Source organism: Agelaius tricolor, unplaced genomic scaffold, assembly GCF_023055355.1.
Source record: "Agelaius tricolor isolate 1412-34295 unplaced genomic scaffold, bAgeTri1.0.p SCAF_2, whole genome shotgun sequence".
Taxonomy (NCBI): Eukaryota; Metazoa; Chordata; class Aves; order Passeriformes; family Icteridae; genus Agelaius; species Agelaius tricolor.
In genome coordinates, this window is record NW_027269262.1 from 33,923,464 (window position 1) to 33,943,459 (window position 19,996).

The 19,996-nt window shown below is 37.7% G+C and overlaps 1 protein-coding gene across 1 annotated transcript in view; it reads right to left on the minus strand.

Annotated features, from left to right (window-relative positions):
* Positions 1 to 19,677, minus strand: part of ELP2 (elongator acetyltransferase complex subunit 2) — a 37,792-nt gene extending 18,115 nt beyond the window's left edge. Inside the window, exons 1-10 of the mRNA XM_071455619.1 lie at positions 19,505 to 19,677; positions 19,320 to 19,398; positions 17,545 to 17,630; positions 15,656 to 15,806; positions 14,372 to 14,449; positions 10,324 to 10,388; positions 4,348 to 4,414; positions 3,369 to 3,503; positions 2,387 to 2,482; positions 809 to 909 (exon numbers count right to left, since the gene is read on the minus strand). Coding sequence (XP_071311720.1) covers positions 809 to 909; positions 2,387 to 2,482; positions 3,369 to 3,503; positions 4,348 to 4,414; positions 10,324 to 10,388; positions 14,372 to 14,449; positions 15,656 to 15,806; positions 17,545 to 17,630; positions 19,320 to 19,398; positions 19,505 to 19,636 — 990 coding nt within the window. The 5' untranslated portion in view covers positions 19,637 to 19,677. The remainder of the gene's footprint in view (positions 1 to 808; positions 910 to 2,386; positions 2,483 to 3,368; positions 3,504 to 4,347; positions 4,415 to 10,323; positions 10,389 to 14,371; positions 14,450 to 15,655; positions 15,807 to 17,544; positions 17,631 to 19,319; positions 19,399 to 19,504) is intronic.
* Between the last annotated feature and the right edge of the window lie 319 nt (positions 19,678 to 19,996).

Below are 19,996 nucleotides of genomic sequence, written 5' to 3' on the forward strand. Positions count from 1 at the left end.
CCTTTTATGAACTGATTTCTACTTCAAGCACAAAGGCATTGGAATTTTTCAATGAAACAGAGGAAAAATTAAATACCCTACTGTAATTCCTGCTTTTTCACCCAAGAGACAATAGGAACTTTCTTTGTGACAGGAAAGACCACAAACAATGGCTGGCATAACCCAACACAAACAACTTTAACTGAACTACTGCAATTTGGAAAAGCAGGTCAACTGAAAAGACATCAATCAAAGCACTGGAGAAATCTGGTTGTACTACTTGTTTATTTAGGATGATCCACATCAGAATAGCCTTCAGAATACTACATGAGTGACACTTCATGAGTATTCAGCTCAAATGGAAGGAAAACCTAATGACACAGCCCATGATCAAGTTATGCTGAGTAAAACCAGGCTGGTGAATTGCATGTCAGCTGCTTTGTGGTAACTGCTTAGATCACATTCCCACAAGGATGAACTGCATATAGCTCAGGAAGGTTTCTTCCTCCTCTTACCAGGAGTCCATAGCATGCATTACTATGCAGCCCCTGTCTTGTACACTCTGAATGACAGCTGAGCACAAACACCCCTTATAAACTCCTCAGTACAGCAATAAGAAAACAAACAAGCAGCAAAAATTGTATTGTAACCCTTTTTTTTTAAAATACAGTTTTACTTGCAACAGAGCATCAGAACGAGTATTTTTGCAAGAAAAGACTTTGCCTTTCCCTGCCAGAATTTTGGAGAGTTTTTACTCCCTACAGTACACACATGATGCTGGAAACACAACTTGCATACAGCACATATTGTGAGAAAGAATGACACTTGCCTGTTCTAGCCAGACTCCAGATTCTTTATCAGGTTCCCAGATGATCACAGTTTTGTCCATTGATGCAGATAATATCCTCATTGGTTGTTGCATGCTGCCATCTACAGTACAAGGAAAATTATTACCCTACAACCTAGGAGCATATGTTCTGAAGAAATTAGGTAATACTGAAATATAAACACATAAAAAAAATTGTTTAGCATCAGAGACATGCAATGCATTTCTTATATGCCAAATTTACAGGCTCTACATTCTTGCCAGGCATTCTTTAGGAGATATTGTATTCTCAGCCATAATCACCCAAAGAAAAAGTAAAATACATACGTAAGAAAATCATATTCCATTTTTCTCACTCCAAATTTATATTGAATTAAATATAATTTGGAGGAAAAGCTAGAGTTTCACAAAGAGAATGCACAGCAGTTCTCGGTTCCATTCCTTAAGTTTTTACTGAGCAATTTACAGTTTAAAATAATTGCCTAGCATTCCTTTTTTGGGTTTTTTTCCTAAATTGTTAGGTTTGCTACTGACTTCAGCAGACTCTAGCACCCTGTAGTACATACAGTAACTCAGGACTGCTCCCCAGAATGCAGTGAAACACTCCAGAAAAAAAGCCCAACACAGAATGGGAAAGAGGGAGCTGCTTCATCACCAGTTGTGAAACCTGTAGGAAAACCACTGAGCAACTTTTCTTTATAATAGAGATATTGGCAGGCATCTCATGAGGTGACATGTTAGCAACAGACTTCCCACCTTACCTTCTGCACTGAGAATATGTCCCTCAGATCAGTTTGCCTCTAGTGAAAATCTATTTTAGGGAACCCAGCATTGGGCAGGCCACAGAACAGAAGCAGCTTCACGTGTATGAAGGACCTGGAAAACTTCATGATCTAACAGAACAGTTTTCAGATTGCAGTGCAAGGCTGACAGGCCTACATTGTGCCTAAACCTTGTTCTAAAAGGCTAAACCTTTTACTGGTGTCTAATTTAGAAAAAAAAGAGAAAAGTTTAAGGACCAGATAACTAAACCAATATTTTTAAAGCAAGTCCTGTGTCTTTCACTAAGTGTATTTTGACATTCTAATGGCACTCTGCTGTTCAAGTGTTGTACACACCAGCAAAGCTGTTCTTTGTACTCCTGAAGTCACCTGTCATCAGTAACTCTAAAATATGTCAGAAAAAAAGACACCTTTACCAGTACAAATAGTCAAAGGTGTTCTGACTGTGCAATGTCAAATCAAGAATCTCCTTCCCCTATGTCAGGCAGATACATAACAGCAAACCAGTACTGCAAACAAGGCTTCAGAACTGAGCAATTTCAAAAGAAAGATAAATACTGGAGCAAAATGTAAAATTAAAACTATAAATAACACTGTTTCAATGGGAGTCTGCACTAATGCCTTAAAGTTACATGCTTTAGAAAAACTGATACTCCAGGAATCTACTCATAAAACATTATTTGCAGAATTTAAAGACTGTCATCTCTACAGGAACAAGTGAACATGCAAACACAATACAAAGACACATGACTCTACGTATATGACACTTAACACTGGTAAGTGTTTGATATCTTTTTACCTTTTGAAAATGGAGGTTGCCAGTGAACTGCATACACCCAGTTTTCATGACCAGCCAAAACAGACTCCAAAGAAACTGCATATGATGTGTCAGCATCTACCAAAAATCAGAGAAAAGCATATTTCTTTCTAAAAGCCAAGAAAGACCAGGTCATTTCTGATATCTTTAGTGAAAAGAATCAACTGCTTTCAACATCTACCAACATCTCAAAAGCTTCCTGACACTGAACAGCTCCTTGAAATCCTACTTTGGCACAAGCCCTGAGGACCAGATTTATGGTCACAGGTCAGTGCACTGCCTCAGAAGGGTCTATGAGAATTCCTGGAGAACTCTCACGCTGTGTTGAAATAAATGCCCTAAATTAGCACTACACATACTCTTATGTATATTTGCATCTCCAAATGACTGCAAACACAAACATTAAAACACTTCAAACAGCGAATCAGGATTTGCAGGAAGTATCATACCAGGGAGTATTAACCATTAATACCAGGGAGTATTAACCATTTACCCTACAATGTCAGCAATGCAAGCATCTGATGTTATCATGCTTAAACAGCTCGTAAAATGACCATAAAGTAAGCCTGCACATACTTATCTGTTACTTGCAGTATTTTTCTAATCTTTAAGTTATAGCAGCACCTTTTAATTCATTGAATTCGAAAGAAAATTAAAGCTAAGCTATTAAACTGGAGAACTACAGAACAGCTTCTCTCCCACAGACAAAAAGTGTCCTACATATTGCATTTGGAATATGTATAACAATAAAAACCCATGTTGGTAAACAATAAAAACCCTCTCACTGCTTTACCATTTCGTGTAATATATCATTAACTTTTGGCTTTAAAACAGTAATTCTGCTTTCTTAACAGCTAAAAATAATGCAGTCAACACAAAACAAACACCTTGTCAGGTTCCCCAGAAGCATGAAAAGATACACAAGTGAAAAGTTGTGCCAGAGAATTTTACAGCTGTTACCTACCTTTAACAGTAAAAATATTCTCTTTCAGTTTTATGGAATCATCTTCAGTTTTTGGAAGCTGCTTTAATTTTCTATATATTTTCCAAATTCTTATCAAACAGTCCTTAGCACAGCTTGCTAAGAAAAGGTCTTCACCTATTAGTTTTCAGAAAAAGAAGAAAAAAAAATTAGAGCCATATTTTCATTGCAATCACTGCCATGACTAACCTACCATCTTTCCATACATGCACCTAACAGCATTATCCCAATTTTTCCTATTGTACACAGTATCATAAAAAAATTCAGTTTTATTTCAACATCAATTCACTTTCCCTACCATTCAAATTCAAATTTCCCTACTGCAATTCAAATTCTTTACTATTTTATAACATGCTGGGAATATGTCCATGATTGTAAGATGTGGAAGATATGGTAAGCACTGTACATGTTATACATATACTTCCCTACTATTTATGGGCCTTCGCTTTTGGAATTCTATCAGTCTCAATATTTGTTAAAATCTCCTTTCCTCCTTTTCTTTCTCCATGCTTGTAGCATACTCAAATTCCTTTTTTTTTGTGCCATTGCAATAACTATTTGATTCATTGATGTCTGAAAAGATTCCCCTCATAATTTCCCAATTAAAAAACAAAAGGGGCAGGGAGGGAAGCAAGAAAAGAAAATATAAATGTACTATTTCCCCCTACTCTTCCTCACTCAGATACAGACATTTGTATATAGGATAAGTTGCTAAAACCCCAATTTGTTTGCATTTAAGTACCAGTCAGGTAAACATACCTGAAACAAGCAAGAAAAATGTTTTAAAAGGTCAAAAAGTTTCATCTTGATTTTTAATATTAACAACCACCATCTCAGGAAAACAAACATCACAACCACAAGAGCTTAGGTGCTACAGTGCATCAAGGTCAACTCTTGGAGGGGTAAAACACTAGTACTGGCATTAAACCACTATTGCACTTTATTCATCTTGCATACTGACCACAGACTGCCCACTCAACGCCTCTTATCCAATCTTCATGGCCAGGGAGTATTAACGTTTTCTGAAACTGAATAAAAACTCCTGTTACATCACAGAAATGCACCTAAAGACCACGCACTTATCAGCAACAAGCTTTATTTTTTCAAGTCTTTTATATTTATAGCTTCTATTATCTGAAACAGAGAAAAAAATAAGCCACAGCTAAGGATTGTAATTTATACACAGATTAGAGACAAGCCTTTTTTGTTTTGCCACCATTGGATAAGGTGGCACAGGTAACCCATATATGAGCAGGAAAGGATGTGAAGTTAAGGTGCACCTTCAAGAGGCTACAGTCTCTCTGTGATATCACTAAATTTTTTTTTTTGAGTTTATCAGGCTTACTGTGGTACACCAAGTGTGGTACACATAATGCAGCTTTATGTGACAAGTAATTTCTCATATTTGTGTGAAGTGGATACAACTGCAGATGATGAAGAAAATGAATACAGTTAAAATCAAGCATAAAAAGAGAAGCAAATGTTTTGACATTATTTTCAAGAATTAATTTGTATTTATAATAGAATAGGAATAATACGTATCAGTTATGGCACTGGAAATATTCTCTATGTTTCTTAAGTTTATTGATAAAATTTCTAAGGATGGTATACATCAAGAACTGCTGATGGAAAACTCTACATGAACACGGGCTCAGGAACACTAGAGAGCAAACACAGTCTGGATTCCCTTTTACGAACTTTCACTACTAATTTATTTTCATTTATAACATATGTAACATTACTGTTTTGTTTTGACTCAAGTCCAACTATTTACTCCTTACTTTGAATTTAACCCATTTCTGCTTTTCTTTGCCCAGGAACAGCCCTATTTCCATGACATTTTTTTATTCCAAGTTGAATTACAATGTCTGAAGTAACTGTTACAGTTAAAACAGTTACTTTAGTATGAATAACTTATCACATTATTTCTGGCATTATATTCTACTAAATCCTTTACCTAGGCCTACTTAAAACTATGACTAAATGACAGCCTTTGCTATGAGTAAAAGTCTGCAACTGAGGTCTCTCTTCCAATCTGTGACAGGGAAAAAGAAAAAAGGAAAAATTTGTATGTGTATGAAAAAGAATCATACTCAGAAATTGGTGCCTCTCTCTTTGATACAACATTTTTGATATTCCCCAAAGCCACCTTCCCATCAGTGTTACTCTGCCTCTCCTCATCACACATTTGCAGTCAGAATCATAAAATGGTTTCGTTTGGAAAAGACATTAAAGATCATCTAGATCCACCCTCTCCAGCCATGAGCAGGGACACTTTCCACTAGACCAGGCTGCTCAAAGCCCCATCCAACCTGGCCTCAAGCTGCTCCAGGGATGGGGCATCCACAGCTTCTCTGGGAAATTGTTCCAGTCTCACAGTAAAGAATTTCTTCCTAATATCTACTCTAAACCTACCCTCTCAGTTTGAAGCCATTGCCCCATCTCCTGTAACTCCATGCCCTTGTACAACATCCCTAAAACTACAGAACCATCTATATATGAGATACATGACCAGAACAGGATACATGATCAGACTAAGCTGATCAGATACTTCCAAACCAGAAAGTTTAGGTCTTAAGAATGAGTTCTCACAGCCACCTAAGCCTCATTTGGCTGGTCACTTCTGCAGCCACTGGCACTTCTAGATAGGGCATTCCAGAGAGATGCTTATGTTAAACACCTAACGGGTTACGTGTACAGGCAGGAAGAACAGTCCAGGTAGTGACATGAAACAGCAACCTAAAGATTTTTCTGAAGACATGCTTCTGGCAATACATAAAAAAATATCTTCAGCAATTGATATTTCAGATAATAGATAAAACACATTTATTTATTCATTTATATGACCTTTGAGAAAATGCTCTGTATTTTATAGTCATTAAGGTTAGTTGGTAACTTTTTTCTAACAGAAAGATTTGTTCAGGCTGAACTGTCGCTAACATCCTTCTCTTTTATTGTTAACACTAAAACAGTGTGTGCATCTCCTGAAACTTGACCCTAATATTAATCTAAACATACATCTAATAATTTTCTCTTTTCAAGGTGTTGTGGTGTGGGGTTTTTTATACTTACCCATCTTACATCAAAGAGATCTATTCAGAAAAGCAGCCATTTGTTTTCCCTTAAAAGAGTAAAACTAATTATTTTGAGATTATTAATACTACCCCAGATTTCTAAGTCATTTCCTGAACAGGTTTTTAGGCACTACTTAGCTTGAAGTCAAGCATGCAGTTCTTTTGTGCTGCAGAACAAGCATATTTAAATAGTCAGCTAGAAGTCTGTACTAATTTTTATATGCTTCCATTGAATAGACCCACCAACCTATTCACATGATTTAAGGTGGAGGCTGCTGAATTTTATTACCTCATATTCACTGATGGCAGTAATACCAGCACCAGATGGTGTATGAGGCTGAAGAGACATACCCCCAAACCCCTGAAAATGCACCCAGTCCCTTAAATGGACTCATGCTGCTTTCCCATCCCTATAAACAACATCCTCCACTCTTCACCCATCTGAGCAGAGTCAGTACAGTGGCTGGAAAACAGAGGTGAACACAAGGGCTATTACCACATACAGAAATGAAGCATGAGGAACACAACATTCTTGGTCATATGATGTAGTTTTAGGTGGTATGTGAGGAGCAAGGAGTTGGAGCCAGCAGTCCTTATGGGTCTCCTCAGACTTGAGATATTCTAAGATTTTATGATTCAGTCAAAGTTTTCAAGATACTGGTTCCCATAAAAATAAAACTGTTGACTGAAACTGAGCAAGGAGGAGTGTATGCTGTTATGCTAGGATTTTTAGTATTGTTTTTGCCCTTTTCTTTGAAGTTTATGTCTCTTGGCATCCTAAACGTTCAGTTTCTTCAGATGTATTCAGTTCTAAAATTGAATCAATATAAATGTTCGTGCAGATGCACATGGTCATTACTTTTAGGTGATTCAAAGTTTCTATTATTGTCTAGGTTCTATATACACCAGTGTTTTGAACTGTCATTCTTTTCTTTTTTTACAGATTTTGTTTTTATAGTCTCATATTTCTTCTCTGTTTCAGTTTCCACTTGGTCTTCACTGGATACATAAGAGGTTACAGCACCAACAGTTAAATCTAACAAAACCTCCTGGTGTGACTACTTCACAGGCTTTCCCATGCCTCTTACCTAATCTCTGAACATTGTTGCTTAGCAGCAATCTGGTCTCTTTCCTTTTAAGCAAAGAATAAAGCTGTTCTGTAGGCAACACAACTAACGAAGCTGTGGACATGCCCAGCACACTCTGCACAATTAACCCTGCCCACACTTTGGGTACATCTCTTTCAGGATCAGGCTAGTAGCCTGGCTAGTAGTTTGGTAAATTTGGCAATAGGGGTCCATGTCTCTATGCAGCTGTTAATCTCAACAGATTAGAAAGAGCCTGAATTATCTTTGATTCATCCCCCTATTCCACTTCTCAACTATGCCAGACTCTTTGGGTGGAACCCAAAACACACAGTGTACCATCTTCTCAGAAAAACAAAGCTCAAATAGAAATGTTTTGGTTTAAAACTCTAATTAATCTGCTGGTTTATTACTTGCCCTCCATAGACCACATCTGTAGATGTTATATCCCTGGCAGGAAGACATATTATGGTTTCTGAAAGATTTTTCCCTGGATACTTTTATAAATCAATACCCTCTTCCAACAAGTCAGAAAAGCAAAGAATTCATTTTCTCTCTACTATGTAACACAGTAAGGGATCTGTGGGTAAGGAGTCTCAAAAGATGAAAAGCGTGCCCACTCAGTTTTAAAAACCAAGCAGTTTTTAATGAATAAATACCTCTTGACTGCAAAATTAATGAGTTTACCAAAAGGTAGCCTGAATTAGCTAAGTAAAGATGCCTCATCCTCCCTCAGAGTCTAATAGTGAGTGCCCTTTAAGTTTCATAAGAATGCATGTTCTGTTATGAATGCATGTTCTACCTCTGGATTCATACTCACATTCTTAACATCCTTTTTGAGGATGTTAACTAAAGGAAGTGCTTTACAAGAGGCACTGAATTAACTGAACAGAGCTACAGGCCCTTACCATTAAGGGAATGACACAGGAGCTAAGATTCTGATCACTCTCCTATGCCAAGTTCCAGTAAAAAATGGCAAGGCTATAGTAACACTTCCTTCAAATACCTTTAATATTACTAAGAAGCCATAAAAAAGGTGTCAGTAGATCTGAGAAAACTTGATGAACGAGATTTAGCAGCTAGGCAAGAATTCATGTCAGAAGGCTTGCAAGGATGTTCTAATTATGTTAATAGTTGTAAAGCACAACACAGGCTCTTCTCTTTGAGGCCTGCACAGTTCACTTAGCTAGAAGAGATGTTCTGGAAAGTTAAGATAGACATGAACAAGAAGTCCCACCTCATTTAAGAGATATTCTGAACACCAACTCTGCCACAACAGCTGGTGAAAATACTTTCTGAAATTGAGACTGTGAAAAATAACACTTGCAAAACAAAACTGCTCACCGCTTGTATAAATCAAGTTTCCTACCTCCAAAAAAGGACAGCGCAAACTTGCTTATGAAGCTTAAGAGGGAACTTATTAATTCAAGTTACCTTCCTTTACCCTCCACAGACTGACTACCTTTTAAAATGGCAGACTATTGTTATACCAGAAAGTTTGGCCAGCAATGGACAAAATAAGTTATGTATCTCTGAACATTTTTGGCAGTCAAACTGTATATAATTTGTTAACCTGAATCATACAGGAAAACAAATTTCCAACTCTGAAGGAGAAAAACCAACCACACAGTCCCTGAGATAAAAGTCTTTCTTTAACACACTGAGAATCAATAGTGGCATTTTGCCTTTGCTAATTCCCAGAGAATTCATTAAATTGACATAACTTCGAAGCTACACAGGAAAAAAGAAAAAAAATCTAACCAAGCACCCTTCTTTTCTTCTCAGTGGTCAAGAAATCATTAAACATAGAAGAAGGGGATGGAGTACTTATATTACTGGCAACAACAGCAACCAAAAAAATCTTATTACTGTACATGGCAGCACAAACAGGCAAAATTGTCAATAAAGTAGCTTTTATCGCTCTCTCTCAAAAAAACCCAAAAAAGAATAAAGGAATACCTATTCTTTAATCCCTAAAGGGAGTCTGAGCAATTGCAGCAGACTAAGCGGTTCTACATATGCCAGTTTCAAAAGGGGGTTCTAAATGGTAGCTTCACTGGTGCAATGGGAGAGCATTTGTGATTAGAAGGGTTTTTTTAAGGCAGTGAGAGAAAGAAAGAAGTGATACTGAGCTCTGTTTTGGAAAACAGTCATTCAACACATGCTTTAGAATCTAACAAAACCTCTGAACAGATGCAAGAGAGGACATAACGTTTCTCTACTGCTCAAAAGGAATATTTATCTGTATGAAAAACTAAAAATTGCCAGCTTCCAAATAACACATGAAAAAATGTGTGCTTTTATAAGATCAGATACTCCTAAAAATACTTTTTTTTTGATGTTCAAAAGCAGTCAAGCATAAAGGGCACACTTAGCAACAAACATAAAATTCCTCAGAAGTCATAACAGTTTTATTTTAAGAATTTATAGAAAGAAAGTAACATCATTTCCATATGAACAACTCAATGCCTGGATACTTAATAAAGAAGGACAGTTGCAGCTATTTTGTATCAGTGGGAATTGAAACAGCCTATCTTCACACAAGGGAAAAAATTAAGAAAAACACTTTCATACACTGAATTCAACTTCAATATTCTGTATGTGTATTTCATCATTATCTAAAAAAACGGATGAACTATTTGAAAAAGCTTGTTGTATACAATGGCTACATAGAGACAGAAAGGACTTACTGAAGAACTTGGAAAAGATCACCAGCACATTTGAAAAGAAGCAGAAAACTCAGTAATGCTCTGAGCAAGAGACAAAAATTTTAATTACCTGACCATTCTGCTGTATAAACAAACTTATTTTGCAGTCATCACCACCACAAGCCAGTATTGGTACTAGAAAGGAAAAGAAGGTCTTCATTTTTTTATGAGATCTAATATTCTAGGACATGAAAAATATAAATAATGTACAAATCAACATAGAAATATAATGAAATATAACAGTACTAACAGACAGACAAGTGTGATACCACTTTTTAAATGTTTTCTACATTAGCTGTCTAATAAATTAGTATCTTAAGAACACAGAACTCAAAAATTACTTTAACTGCAAATAATATCTATAAATATTTCAGATGCTAAAATAAGTAGTTTGTCTCAAGCTCATATATCTGTAGGAAGTTCAAGTATTAGAGTTTTTATTAATTTTTCACTCAAGACTACTCAAGTCTTGAGTAGCAATTGACTTCCACTAGCTAACCTAAAAAGTGCACAAACCCTGTAAGTCCATTGAATCAAACCAGAGAAAGTTATGTCTGAGGGGGTTAAAAAAAGAAAAGTTAGGCAGTGTATTAGTTCTTCTCTCCAACAGAAGAGGATGAGGAAAAACAGTTAATGCTTACTCCACGCTTCTTTTTTTTACATGTCATAAGAGAAAGCATTACTGCTTGGGACTGAAACAGTAAAAGCAAATAAATTTAGTATAAAACTATGAAGAAATAAGTTATAAGTTAAGGGCTAGACATTTGAATTTCTCAAGTCTGGATAGAAAACCAAATACTAAATTTCACTAAAATCAACTACTTATTTTAACAAAAAGCCTCCATGACATCCCTTCATATAGATAATTTTATCTTTACTATGAATAGATCAAAAATCAACTTGAATATTCATAATATCTTTATCCTCTATACTAATCTCTTCTTTCTACTTGTACCAAATCTGTGCCCAGTTATCCACTGTTCCTCTTGCACTTCTCAGCCACATTCCATATTCTCATAGTTCCATCACTTGCTTCCTCCCTCCAAACTCTAAGTCACAATTCACCTCTGTCTCCTCCTCTCTTTAATAGGTCTAAAAAACTGCTTTGCATCAAAGGTGATGAGCTGCTTTGAATGAAGACCTGGTCATCAGGTCCACAGAAATTGGGCAGGCGTGATGTTTTCTTCCATAAAACACAATACAATGGATGTTCTTGAAGAAAACATCATCCTTTCCTGAGAAACACATTTTATGGGCCATTACTGTAATTACATATTTACTCAATGGAATGAAACTTTAGTTAAGAAAACCAAAGAGAGAGTTATGATTTAGTTGCTGTTGAAGACAAATGCAAATACTTTCACTCAAAAAGTTCTATATAGAACTATATAGAACTTATATATAGAAAGAAATATATCTATATATCCAGACTAGTATATAGTTTTCCACATAAGTGCTTTGAGGTATTAGAATTTGGATCTGATTAAGATAAAATTCCTGCAGAGGGAATAAGAAAAGTAAGTTGGATAAGCAGAGCTTTTTCAAGTTCACTTGCTTTTTTTTTTCACCTGTTGCAATTCATTTCTGAGGAGACAATTATTTGCTGTCAGAGGTCATGCTACGTCATGACAATTATCCAGGTCATAGGAAGAATCAGATTATATGATAAATAGCTGATCAAGATTTGTAAAAAATAAATCCTATTGCCAGCATTTTATAGGCAGAATTTGTGCAGACACTGTAAGGCAAAAAGCAAGCAAGCAACCAAAACTGCAAAAAGCTCTTCTTCAAGGCTAAACAGCAAATGTACAGAAACTCCTTAATAAAGAGGCTGCCAGAGAAGTGTTTAAGCTGCATTCCAGCTGCAAATGACTGGTCAGGTTTTAATGAACAGTTTACCAGATTTCTCTATTTGACTTCTTGACAAAAGTGGTTCAATTTTTTTTTTTTTTTAGTAAGTTTTTTTCAAGGACAATCAGTTAAAATCCTAGGCTCAGGAACATCTTCTGAAAGTTAACGCATCCATTGCATATGTATCAATTTTCAATGCAAGCCTCAAATTTACTTTCTTGCCGAAATTAGAGGTTGCTGTAAATGCTTCAGGAAATGTAGTTTATGATTTTCAGAAAAGTAATTCTGTATTTAGTTCCTGACTTAAGAAATGCAGATTGTTCTCAAGAGAAAAGCTTCTTTGAATCCCTGTGCAGCTGACAACTTAGCCTTCACAAAGATTTCTGAGCAACTCCTAAATTTATCATAATCATTTTTCCCTGAAGATCATTAAAATTCCAAATTGCCATTAGAGATTAATGTTTCTGACAAATGATCAGCAGTGATTTTTAATAATATATTTTAGCTACTTTATTTAGATTTCAGAATTAACATATGCCTCATCGATATGGACTACTATATCAGGTTTAGGGAGAAAACACTAGCTATGCTTTATTAAAAGCTCCTTTACAGACTTCTACAGGAAACATTTCTATGCATTTATGGTTCAAAATCTAAACTGTTTCTTTGCAATTTTATCAGCAGAGGTCATCTGTATTGGAACTGGAACAAAAAAGGCAAATGTGTAGAATTTTTTTTTTTAATTCCACACAAAATGAAATTTTTGTGCAAAATGAAATTATGCAATATTGAAAATAATTTCAGCTCTTCAGAAAAATAAAGAACTCTTTTTTCAGTTTATGAGCACTGTACTGCTTTGGATAATTAATCTGAATTGGGATGGGAAGAGTTCATAATAAAGGATTGTCCTGCTCTCAATGTAACTTTAGGCAACACTGGTTTTGGGGACTCTGGAAAACAAAATCCTTGCTATTCTGCCATTCAAAGAAGCTTCAAACATTTAATGCAATTTGAATTTCAGAAACAGTTTTAAGAACTAACATGATAATTTTAATTCATGGTGTTTTTAGAATGTATGGTTACTTCTCTTATATACAACATGATTTCAACATTGAACAGATGCACTACTCTAGAGTGTTACAGTGAGACTTTCTTATCTGTACAGTATCCTAAATGAAGATATAATCCATTGTTTTGTAATCTGAATGTTATACTCAGACACCACAGGCATTCACTTCTAAAGAATATTCACACCTGCAGTAATTATTTTAATTTACCCTCAAGCCTTTTAACTTCATCTCAACAAGCACATTAATGTATCTACAGGAAAAGAGAGAGATGTAAATGTTCTTTAATGGTACAGATGCTGCTTTTGGTATCAAACATGCTCTGAAAACAGACACTGGCATTTCCAAATAGGACAACACATTGTGATAGAGCTTTCATGGCTCACAGAATTATCAAAGCCAAAGAAAAAAGTATGCTTGTAGGCATATAATCAAAACAACACATCATTGTGGAATGCATGCAGCAGAGCTGAAAATTCCAAATACAGTAAGAAAATTTAGCACTTTTTCGGTTGGGAGCCTGGCAGGCCTCCATCCAGGGGAAAGACTCTACTGATACTTGAACCCAAATTTAATTCAACACAGGTATCTGGCTTGAGGATACATCTGCTTTACTAAAAAAAGCTTCTACCTATTTGCACAAAAAGAATATGTCTGTGGCAGCCTACAAAACCTAATATTTCTGTCTGTAGAAACCTACATAAACCATACTACACAGGTTAAAGTAGTTCAGCATTTCAAATTTTTTCACATTTAAGACTGAACAAACAGATGATAAACACTGCTTGGGAACCCATGGTTTTCAATGCAGGCCTTCAGATTTTTTCTGAATTTTGCCCTTCAATTCAAACAACAAGAACAAACATGTGCAGCAGCACAAGGAACAGGTGGAACTAACAGCATCATCCTATCCCATTCATTTACAGCATTGTTACCCTGGTTTAAAGCTTTCTATCACAAGAGTTCAACTAAGCAACTCCATCTGAGTGCCATTTTGAAGACACTGTAACCAGTCTTTGTTTTTAATTACTGAGAAGAGCTCAGAGAAAATCTTTAGGTACAAGAATCAGCTTAAGCAGATTTCATAGGAAACAAAAACTGTGGCACACAGGTCTGGAGTCAGCAAAATGAAAATCTGTTCAGGGGATTTCTTAGATTTTTCTTCCTGCATTAATATTCAAGATGTGCAGCTTTACTTACCATCACTGCCAGGCAAGAAGGATAAGCAGACATCCAGAACAAATCCATTTCCAAACTGCAGAATTTCAGTGCATTTAGCTGGAAAACAGGAACAGACAGTGTTGATCTCATTCACTGTAACTATTACAATTACACTGTCATTTCCTTCTATATTATACACTTAAACTTTCCCATCCATTTTTATTTTAAGAAGCTGAAAAAAATCTACATTTTTTCAAAAGCATAAACAATAATATCATCTTCTGTGTGGCCATAAAAATTCATCCAGTTGGTTGGGTTAGAAGATAATACTGTGTTAAATCTATACAGCTTGACTGTGGTAACACACCAGAGGCAATAAATATTACAAAATATATCCTGTGGCAACAGCATTCACAACAAAGGAAAATAAAACTGAATCCATTTTCTACAACGGCAGCTAGAGAAATGAGCAAAAACCTGCAAACATCCCTGAGACCCTGGAAATCGTCAAATTAGTAAACTAGTAATCAATTAAATTAGTAAATAAACAAGAAAATAGCAGAAAAAAAATTATCTACAGCAGAAGAATTAGTCCCTCTATCACTGTAACCACACCAGCAAGACAAAATGGAAAAGATGAGACTTCGTGGGGTTCTTTGGGAGCACCAAAAATGCCTTCCAGAACATGGGACTGTAGATTGGCAACTCCACCTCTCTCACGTAGGCAAGGCAATAGGAGATCTTCAAATACACCCAAGAAGGAAGAAAGTAGCTAAAGAAATGCAGTCACTAAACCTCAACCAGCAAATAACACCTTAAATCTCAATTATCTACCCAATGTATTTCTTATGCACTTTAGAATGCTGTTTTCCTGTATTTCCATGCAAGAGCCTAGTTCAACAGAAGGTCAAGATCCCAAACTTCATTGGACTCAAGCCAATAGGAAAAAAACAAGTGACTAATTAAACCTCATCTTTCTAATGCCACCATTAATCATTTTACTATGTAATTCTACTTCACACATGCATACAGCTAGTCTGCCTCCACATTACAATGGTTCAGATTGTCATAACATGAATACATATTTAAAAAAAAAAAGTAAATTCAGGCCACACATCCCTGATGAAATATAAAGATAAATCATTCTGCAGAACAAATATGGCCCAAGGCTTTCCAAGAGTAATACAGTGCTTTGATGTACTAAAGTCTGAAGACAAATCAATGTAGTTGCATTACAAGGTATCAGTATTTAATACCTAATGGATAAGCATTCATCATTCTTATTTAGCCAGTATGTTATCCCTAACATTAAAAAAATGTTACCTTCTGAACCATGCCAAGACCAGATTCTCACAGTAGAGTCAGAGGCTGCAGAAGCTATTAGCACATTTAAATCAGGTTCATCTGACTGGCAGACAGCATCCACAGCAAAAACAGCTTCCGTGTGGCCTTTGAGAGGAATGCTTTTCACAAGCTGAACACATGAGAAAATTTTACAAAGTTTAAATTCCAGTAACTTATGTGAGAAAACTTTTAAAGCAACTTTAGAAAAAAAAAAAACAACTTAGTATTTCAGAAACCCAGAGAAGGGATACAGCAGCAATGAATATTAACTGAATAAGATTCTGCTCAAAGCTAAACAGAATTAAATGTTCCTGTGTACACTACACCCTCACTATGCTATAACCTCACCCTTCTTTGAGGGAAGTTGGAAACAGTATAGAAAGTTAGGAAGAGCAGTTTTCCTTCCATTTTCTCCTTCTCTTGTCCCTCACCCTAAGGAACATCTCAAAAAAGTTTGGAGAACCTTAGTGAAGGAGACAGAGCAGAGAACACAATGGAATAAGCAGCAGCTACAGCAGCTCTAGCAGCAATGTTTAGTATGTTCTCACAAACCAAGACAGCTTTTTACTCCTTCAAAATGCCAACATGAAAAACAAAAACGCTAAATTTAGACAATGAATACAGGTGATTCAATTTGCAATCTGTTCCTCATAAACACAAAGATCAAAGTGAGAAGCTTCTAATTTTGCAACCAGCAGTTATCCAACATTTATTCAGATTTTTATCATAGACAGACTTGACATCTCTTTCCAAAATACAGCCTGGTAGGCCTCAGTGAGAATTTTTCATTGGTTGAATACAGAACTTTGTTTTTAAGAATTTACACTAGTCTAGAACTCCCACTAAAATGTGCACATTTAACCACATTCTTTTGAAATTATTGCCATATGGCTGTGCACCACACCAGCAGAAAAAGTCTATTAAAAAGTCTGTAAGTTAACTTAAATAAATGCATGAACAGTTAAAATGGATCAGGATGAGAAATAACTTATTTCTGAGAACTTTCCCTCATGAAAATGGGTTCATTTCCCCCTACTATGCATTCTCGTGCCTTTTAAAATGCCAAGTCTAATAACCTACTTTGAGACAGATGATGAAATGGGTTACCTACACAGCCATTCCCAATCCAATGCTTAATAAGTAAGATATTAAAAGGTAGATAATAAAGCGGTTTTTTCATCAAAATTTCGGGTCATTTAGAAGGCTCTTTCACACAACACTAAATCTCTTGCCTTACATTTTACAGTAGAAATAATAAATTAGCATGTCTCCTTACTTTCCTCCATTGCTCTGAAAAAAGCCAATTGTTGCACAGATTTTTTTTATTTTCATTTTTGTTAAACACCTACTCCAACTTGTATATCATCCTAGTAAGACTATCTATATACAAACCCCACATTGTTGTACAGATTGACCAGAAATCACTAGAAATGGATATAAGTAAACAAGGAAGAAGGATACAGAAAATGGCAGCTCAGAATGCTCCTCCTGGTTTGAAGGTTTTAAGGCAGTTTAAAGAAAACTGCCATGTGAGATCAGAAAGCTGATGAGTCAAGAACAGACAAATAGGGTCTTTGGGACACCTAAACAAATCCACTCAATGACTGACAGGTTCGTTAATTTCTTTACCAATGCTGATTTGAAAAAGATGAACCACAGAAAAGAGGAAACAACATTTACAGTAATACATAGCAAGACAGAGTACCAAGAATTTCAAGGATATACACACTGGGTTCAACTTAAAAAAAATGAAAACCAGTCAACATGAAACAAATAGTATGAACTGGAAATACAAACAAAACAGATAATTTGTGATATGTGAGATACCACTGCAGAGGAAGATTTGAGAAGAGATTATTCCTGCTTACCTGATTATTCCATGTTACTGTGTCTTTCCATTTCCAAAGAATAAGTTGTTTATCAGATCCACCAGAAATTAACTCTGTTTCAGAAGCTAAAAAATATGCTTTGGTTAGTTCAGTGTGCACTTAACATTGTAACAGCAACATAAGCAGTTCTACTGGTTACTACTCATAAAATATCACTGGTAACCAAAGCTTCCACCAAAATAAAGAATGGTTAATAGGAGTTGCACTGTGCAGAACTGGTTTAGAGCAAAGATATTCCCTAAGAAAATATAAAGAGAAAATTCTCAGAACTATTTAAAGTTCCATGTAAAAGTGGTAAAAATACCTTTCCAGAAGACTCTCAAATTCAACAGTGTAAATTAATCTTTTGGGGTTTTGTTTGGTCTTTTTGGAAGATAGGAAAATAAAGTAAGAGAAATTTAAACAAACGGAATTCAAAGTTTCACAAGGAAATTTAATTCCCAAGTTCCCTGAAAATAACTTCTTTTAATCATTTTTAAGAAGAATATGTTTCAGTGCAACCTGTTGAAAGGATGGCAGTTTATATCACTATCAGAAATTAATGTTTGCATCTCAGTACTTCTCAAAAAAAGGAAGCAGCACATTATATTAACAGTCTAATTAATAGTCACATTTCTCTTCTTCAGTGAGAAATGCCTAAGGGCAAGAATATATGCCTACGAAAAGCCCACACTAAGCAATGTTAAATCCTGGAATTACTATCCAGCAAAAGCCTCATAAATGTCTCAAACATTTATATCTATCTAAAGATTCTTTTTGTCAAGCACATAACCTCTATGCAACTTCAGAGCTTTATACTCAGAGATTGCTGAAAAGACATTGCAAATCAGTTTACAAAGTCAAAACTTGCAAAACTCCAAAGCTTACTGAAGGGACTGGTGGAAGAACAAGCTATGTGAGCCATTGACCAGCGTGAGCTGCCACAGCCCCAGGCAAACATCCTCCTGGGGTGCCCCTGGCTGTGGGGACAGGAGCAGAGATCCCCTCCCTCGCCACACAGCTCACCTGGGTTTGGCAGCTCGCATTCCTGCAGACCCATCTGTGAACATGAGGCCACACCTCGAGTACTGTGTCCAGCTCTGAGCCTCCCAATTCAGGAAGAGCACTCAAGTGCTGGAGTAGGTCCAGAGATGGGCAATAGAGCTGATAAGGGTCTAGAGCACGCATTTCATAAATGGCTGAGGGAGCTGGGCATGTTTAGCCTGGAGAAGAGGAGGCTCAGGGCGGACCTTACCATTCTCTACAACCACCTGAAAGGAGGGAGCCAGGTGGGCGTCGGTCTCCTCTCCCAGCTAGCAAGTGACAGGATGAGAGAACACAGTCTTAAGCTGCACCAGGGGAGGTTTAGGCGGGACATCAGGGAAAATTTCTTCATAGCAAGGGTGCTTAGACATTGGAATGGACTGCCCAGAGAGGTGGTGGAGTCACGGTCCCTAGAGGTGTTTAAGGAAAGAAGGGACGTGGCACTCAGTGCCATGGTCTAGTTGACACGGTGGTGCTGCGTCACAGGTTGAACTCAATGATCTTAAAGACATTTTCCAAACTAACTGATTGTGTGAAAATCCCTCCTAGAAACTAGGCTTAAGGCGAAAGGATGCTCTGCAAGGGTCGCAGCTCCCTATTTCCTGGAGAGTACAGCGCAGCCCCGCTGCTGCCGAGCCCCCCCCGCCTCCTCTGCCCTGCAACGGCAGCACTGCCCGCGGCCCGCGGGGGAACCGGCCCCGGCCCCGGCGCCGCACCGCCTCGCTACTCACCGCGGTCCTGCCGGCGGACCCAGCGCACGCAGTTCACCCTGCCGGCGTGGCCGCGGAGGGCGGCGACCGCCCGCCTCACCTGCGGGACAGACAGACAGCACCGAGCGTCAGGGACTTGGACTAGGACTGGTCACGGTCCCGGTCCCGGTCCCGGTCCTGGTGCCCCCCAGAGCGCACCAACTCACCGCCGGGTCGTAGAGGATGACGTCGTGGCAGCTGCCGAAGGCGAGGAGGCCGCCCCGGCCCCAGGCCACGACGCCGCCGCCCGCCCGGTTGGGGCAGCAGGCGACGTGACAGAGCGACACGGGCGCCGCCATCTTGGCCGCCGCCGCGTGCGCGACCCCGCGCGGCTCCCGTGGCAACGACCCCGCGCGGGGCGGGGCCTCAGGGGGCGGGGCCTCAGGGGGCCGGCGGCTGTGGGGGTGTTCGTGGGCCATTTTGTCTCTCTTGCGTCTTTTGCGGAGGCCTTGAGGGTTTCATAAGTGTAAAACTTTTCTCTTTGCTGGCTCCTGTGAAGAAATTCCTCCTAATGCTCAACCTAGATGTCCCCCGGTGCAGCTCAGGGCTGTCATCCTGTCGCTGGTTGCTTGGGAGAATAAAGCGACCCTCACCTGGCCATAATCTGTTTTCAGGGAGTTACTGGGATCGATAAAGTCCCTCCTGAACCTCCTTTTCTA